This window comes from Nyctereutes procyonoides, unplaced genomic scaffold (genome assembly GCF_905146905.1).
Source record: "Nyctereutes procyonoides isolate TBG_1078 unplaced genomic scaffold, NYPRO_anot_genome, whole genome shotgun sequence".
NCBI classification, from domain to species: domain Eukaryota; kingdom Metazoa; phylum Chordata; class Mammalia; order Carnivora; family Canidae; genus Nyctereutes; species Nyctereutes procyonoides.
This window is the reverse complement of record NW_026575043.1, coordinates 63,677,888-63,684,154: the sequence shown is the minus strand read 5'-3', so window position 1 is coordinate 63,684,154 and position 6,267 is coordinate 63,677,888. Positions and strand designations below refer to the sequence as shown.

The following is a 6,267-nucleotide window of genomic DNA, read 5'->3' as shown; positions in this document are numbered from 1 at the left end:
TTTATGGATGACCAGGCAACCAGCCAAACGCCTTCAGGTGGGTGCAGCTCAGGCTCCGATCTGAGGCTAACCTGGGATCCTAACCCACAGGCAGGACAGGAGAGTCACCTGCGCCCACTTCCCCAACCTGCAGGTGCCCCTCCCCGCCCTCACACAGCACGATTGCGATTGCGGGGCAGGTACTGCCTACCTGTGGGGGAGACAGGAGCTGGACTGAGCAGGGAGCTCAGCAGTGAGGCTCTCAGGGGCCCTGGGTGCTCTCTAACACCAGAGAGCTTCCTGTTCCACTCAGAGACTCAGAAATCAGTTCCTGGAGAAAGGGATGTTGAAAATTCGTTTTCCATTCAATGATAGAGATTTGCTATCAAGGCATAGAAGACACAGGGAGGAACCTTAAGTGGGCATTGGTGAGTGCAGGAAGCCAGTCTGGTCTGGAAGGGCTGCATTTGGATGGTTCCAACTCCAGGACATCGGGGACCAAAGAAGATGCCCCCCAATCCGTGGTTGCCAGGGTGTCGTGGGCAGGAGGAACAGGTGCAACCCTCTGTGTGCTGATGTGCTGGCATTTGTCCAACACACAGGACATCCAGTACCTGGAGCAAGCCTCGGCAGCAGTGGCCTTGGGGTTGTAATAATCGCCCGCGTGAGTTAATATGACGGAAACAGGCACGGGGCGCGGGCTCTATGGGAACTCATCGTGCCTTTTTTTTTTCTAAGATTTTAAATAAATATTTATTCATGACAGACAAAGAAAGAGAGAGAGAGAGAGAGATCGGGAGAGACACAGGCAGAGGGAGAAGCAGGCTCCATGCAGGGAGCCCGACGTGGGAATCGATCCCGGGTCTCCAGGATCACACCCCGGCGGAAGGCGGCGCTAAACCGCTGAGCCACCGGGGCTGCCCTCACCGTGCTTTTTGCACAATTTTTCTGTAAACTTAAAACTGCTCTAGAAAATATCATCTATTGACTTTTAAGAATTTATTTTGCCAAAAAAAAAAAAAAAAAGAATCTATTTTGCAAGAGAAAGATTGGGCAGGGGTGGGGGAAGGTTGTGGGTGCCCACCCGGGGGGCTGTGGGGACAGGGTTGGCTGTCTGGGGCGCTGGGCAGCCGTGAGCCCAATGGCGTGTGCTGGGCATCTGGTCTTGCTGCTCCTCCTGCTGCCCACATCCATGGCCTGGAGGACCAGGATCCCGTTCCCGTCCCATAAGGTAAGTGTACACCCCACAGCGTTGCACCAGCGGAGGCGCCCCCCTCACGGGCTCTCTGGGGCTCCCAGCTCCTTTCCTGCAGGTGCACGCCCCCCATCCACCGAGTCTCATCTGGGCTCTTGAAAAGGAGGGTACCTGGGAGCACGTCCCCTTCCCCAGGCATTTGGGCATCCAGAAAGCCTGATTCTGGTGCCCAGGACTGCGACACCAAATCCAGGCCAGACGGCATGTGGAGGAGGTGGGTGGGGGCAGAGCAAGGGTCTGTACTGGGAGGGGTGCGGGCAACACGGGCGCGCCCGTCCTGCTGGCCCTCCTCACCTCCCTGCTGCACTTGGTGCTCAGCCTGCTGGAGGCCGCACTGAAAACAGGGCAGCTGGCGTCTGGCCTGGCCGCAGGGCTGAGCTGCCTCCTCTGGCCGCTTCTCACCGCAAAGCCGCCTCGCCCCCATCCCTGAGTGCCTTCCCCAGCTTCAGTGGCACTAAGATCTTCAAAACCAAACAAATTTCTCCCGCGTGAAAACGCGAGGAGGCGCAGCCCCATGTGCTCCGGGGCCCTGGGCCCACCAGCCCTGTAGGGAGACCCCCGAGCTCCGTTGGGTGCTGCTGACTGTGTTCCGGGCTCTGCCCTGCATCCCCCTCCCCTGGGGCGTGGGCAAGTGTGTGAGGCCCCTCCCCATGCTACAGGGCCCCCCACCTCCAGCAGCGGACCACGAGGAGGCAGGTAGGAAGTGCTGTACTCAGGGTGCAATGGCACCACTCTGTGCTCAGCACATTTTGTTTTGCTTTGGAAAATATACCTGTTTTTCTTTTAAAAGTTGCTATTTATGTCAACAATGGGCGAGGATACTACTTTTAAGTAAGTTTATGCAAAGCTTCTCTCAGAGTTAGTGCCTACGCCGGAAAATTCAGTGGGTAGAACCCACACCAACAACAGTTTTGGGGCCCTTAGTAACTTTTTGAGTTTGCAAAGGAATTTTGACACCAAAAGTTTGAGAACTTTAATCAAAGGTTTTGAGAGCAGGTGGCCTCCGGGGGGTGGGGTGGGGCCCCAGACACAGCTCTGGGCTGGCTCTGTGACCCCAGGAGGCACCTGCCCTCTCTGAGCCTGTAAAGCCATGAGAGACAGTCTCCTTCCTGCCCTGCTCCTCCTTCACTCGTCTTCTGTACCTCAGTTTACCCTCCTGTCCAGGTAGCTCACGAGATACAGACCGTGTTAGCTCCCTTCCTCTCCCTTTCCTTTGGCTCCCCCAGCCATCTGACCCACCAGGTGGGAAATATTCCAGGAAACTTGAAGGAACACAGAGAGAAGGGGACAGTGTTCTTACGTTGAGCCGCCCTGGAGGGAAGCTGAGTCTATATATCACCTGGTGCTCGGCCTTGCAGGGGATTGGGGAAGCCTGCGAGGGTCACTCAGAGTGCCAGAGCCACTGCTGCGTCACCAATAGCCTGAACCCGCGGAAATTCTGCACTTCCAGGACCATCTTCCTCAAGTGCTTGTCCTGGCAGAAGGTGTGTTGGAGCAGGGTGGCCAGGGTGAGGAGCCACCCTGGGAGCGGGGAGGGTGGCTAGTAGAGAGACCCAGGTCTCCATTTCCTGGTAGCCCAATAGCCACACCTGCTCTGAACACTCGGAGTGCCAGAGCAACTGCTGTGTCACCACCAATGACAGCATGAAGATGTTCTGCAAGCCCAAGACTATCTTCCTACAGTGTATACCTTGGCGCAAGGTGAGCCAAAAGATGAGCCGCGACAGGTAGGGGCAAGGCGAGAGTGGGGGGCAAGTGCCAGGCTCCTGCTCTGCATCCCCAGCCCAACGGGCACGACTGCACTGACCACACCGAGTGCAGAAGCCAGTGCTGCATCAGGCCGAATGAGGTCAGCCACCGCCGGTGCGTCCCCCGGAGTGGGCTCCTGGCCCAGTGCCTGCCCATGGTGAGTCCCCTTCACACGTGAGATGGAGGTGCTTCCCGCAGGAGGGAGCCTTCATTTGCCTGAGGCCCTGCAGCGAGTAAACATGGCTCTGTCTCCAAACCCACTGGTTGTCCCCCTCCAGGAGAGGCGGCCACCTGCTGTCTGGAGATTGGCCTCCATGTCCATTTCCTTGAGCAGGAAAGTATGGGTGAGGCCCCAGAAAAGCAAACAGGTCATGGGCAGAATGAGGTTTGCAAGTCTGCCAGGGTTCCAGTAGGAAACATGTGCCGCCTGCCGTTGGATGTGTGGCGGGGTGGTGAACCCAAGGCACCAGGCGGCATCAGGATTTGCAACAGTGGGGCTGAGGGGTCCCAAGTGGGGGTCTCTCCAGAGCTGCTCTCTCCTTCTACCCTACCTCCTTCTGGACCTTTGTGATACCTGAACAGTAACTAGAAAACCAGAAGGACGGAGGTCAAGTGATGCAGCCCCAGAGGTCAGCCTCCTAGGGCACAAGACATGCATAGTGCCCTGGAGACCGCGGCAGCAGGCATGCGGGGACATGGGCATGGGCAGATGAAGATTGGGGCTGGGGGTCAGAGTCAGGGTGATGGTGGTAGAAACATGGGAATAAAGATGGGGGGACAGAGGTGGGAGTGTCAGAGACAGTGGGAGGATGGGGGGTGGGTTTGGGAGACAAAGGAACAGATGGCAATGCGGAGGGTTGGAGATGGCAAGGGGGTTGCTGACAGAACACACGGGGACAGTGCCATGTGGGTGCTTAAGTACATGGTTTGATGCTGGAATCTGAAACTTCCTTCAGGTCATAAAGGGGTCTGTGCTCCCACAGGTCAAGGACCACATATTTGAGCACGTAACCGTGTCTAGCCAAGTGTGGTATCAGCTCCTATGCTAGCACCAGGCACAGCAGGTGCTCACGGAAATGTGTTAAATGCTGGATGCCTCCTGCCGCCCTTGCCCCGGGGGAACTGAACGCATCGGTGAGGACGGGACGGGACAGCCGCTGGAGCCTTGCGGGCCCCATGTCCCACAGTCAGGGACACCAAGCTGCACTGAAGGGCCAGCATGGACCTGGGGCAAGCTCACCCTGGGTGTCATGCCTGAGTTTCACTGGGAGCTTGGCGGGTGGCTCAGAGCTGCTCTCTCTCTGGGCTGTGAAAGCTTGTAGGTACCAGACACATATGTCCCCTCTCCCAGTGGTGAACTCCCGAGGCCAATAGTGGGAAGTGTCTCTGCGGACAAATCACAGCCACTGGAACGCGCAGCTTAATGACTTCGCATCAATAAACACCGCTGACCGGCTGAGCGTGTTTTGTCACTTCCATTTCCCCCCAGACAAAACAAAGGTAAGAAAAACAATCCGGGATTCCTGAGAAGGTGAGTCTAGTCTGAGAGCAAGTCCTAACTGGAAGGGAAAGAGCCGGAGCTGCAGCGTTTAAGGCGCCGTGACGAGCCTGCCCAAGCACACAGCCTCTAGTCCGTGCAAGTCTATTCATTGTTCCAAACTGGAACGGCTCCCTAAGCTTTGCTGGCGGATGTGAAACACGGTGTAAGGGCACATTGGCGCCGAGGACTCCCTGGAGGGACACCTGCTTCCCTGGGTCACTTCTCCTTCCCCCTTTGGCCTGAGTTTATGCAGCATCTCCTGGAGCAGATGCCCCAGCTGACTGAGACCCCATCCCCACCAGCGGCGTCTTGGTGTTCCCAGTCCCTAGGACCTTAGTGTGTTGCCTGGAGAACCGTCTTCTGAGGCTTCCATTTCCCACACCTGCTGACGTCAGACTTCTTGTCTGGGCTCCATTAGAAATAATTATCTCGTTCCTCTCCTCCTCCTCCTCCTCCTCTCTCTTGCTCCTTCCCCTTCCCCTCCTCCCCTCCCTCTTCCCATGTCCTCCCCTTCCTCTCCTTCGCCAGCTGTCGGGGCAGAGGTGGAGGGGATGACGATCCTGAGATCCTGACGGTCCCGTGCTTACACTGGCCCCCACTGCCCAGAGTCACTTCTCCATGCCTGTATTTCTAGCAGCTACACATGGTTCCTAAACTGTATCATCCAAAAGACAAGCTCCCTTTTATTGAAGGTTTGGAAGAGATTTCTCTGTCCTTAACTGCACCCGATGAAGGCTTGCACGTAGAGGTCACGGTGGGTGAAAAGACGCGTAACATGGAAGTTGCCTCCCGGGCTGAGGCACCACCAGAGCCCAGCTGAGAATGGCCGGATGCTCAGGCCCACGGGAAGGCCTGGCCCTGAAACCGGGTCCCTGAGCAGGCTCCTGGGGCAGCATCCCTGACCCCAGCATCCCCCCAGGGCCCACAGGCAAGGTAGCCTGGCAGCCACCTCAATGAAGGCACAGCTGGAGGCCCACAGATGGTGAGCCAATTGCCCGTGGGCAGGCACCACAGGCCTGGGATGGCCTGGACCTAAGAGGGCAGCCGATGCAGAGCGTGGGCCTGGAGATGCCTCACAGAGATGCTTGGCATCGGCAGATCCGAGCCCGATCCCACTAATGGGGCAGATGGGCCCTGAAGCCAGAGCTGGAGCCATCTGGACTGCCTGTGCCACCAGGGCCAAGGGGACACCTGGGCGCCTCCTTTGCTGCAGAGGCCTGGCCCCTCACGGACAGGTAGCCCACCTGGGGACCACGTGCCACCTCGAAGACCATCCCGGAGTGGGCTCCGTCCACGCAGAGGCCGGTCCAGTGCTCTGAGGTCGACCCCGAGCTCCACGGGACTGGGGAGCCCCCTAAGCCCAAGGGGGGGGAGGCAAGGGGCAGAGGGCAAGGGGCAGAGGGCAGAGTACAGGAGCGCAGGGGCAGCAGCTGGGAGACCAGGGACAGGGCAGCTGTAGGAAGAGGCCGGATCACAGGACAAAGCTATGGGGGCACATGGAATTGGCCTCGTTCAAAGTCTAATAACACGGTAGCACATATGCCCCCGAAAAGCCGATTGGGACACAACTGCCCTAGGTTTCCAGCCTCGGGTGGGGTGATGGTGAATCCTCCCATGAGAGACCCCGGGGAGCCTTGAAGGCTGGAGAAGCCGGGGACCCATTGGGACACAAGCCAGGAGGAGACAGGCTGCTGCCACATGAAAGCCGCCAGCTTAGAAGGAGCCTCGGAGTTGGGGCCCTCCC

At 58.1% G+C, this 6,267-nt stretch overlaps 1 protein-coding gene across 1 annotated transcript; it reads left to right on the top strand.

The window, feature by feature from the left end:
- Positions 1-1,120: 1,120 nt before the first annotated feature.
- Positions 1,121-4,496, top strand: LRCOL1 (leucine rich colipase like 1). The gene is made up of 5 exons (XM_055323291.1): positions 1,121-1,210; positions 2,593-2,718; positions 2,810-2,935; positions 3,018-3,140; positions 4,335-4,496. Exons 1-5 carry the CDS (start codon positions 1,121-1,123, stop codon positions 4,338-4,340), a joined length of 471 nt encoding a protein of 156 aa, XP_055179266.1. The 3' UTR covers positions 4,341-4,496.
- Positions 4,497-6,267: the final 1,771 nt, after the last annotated feature.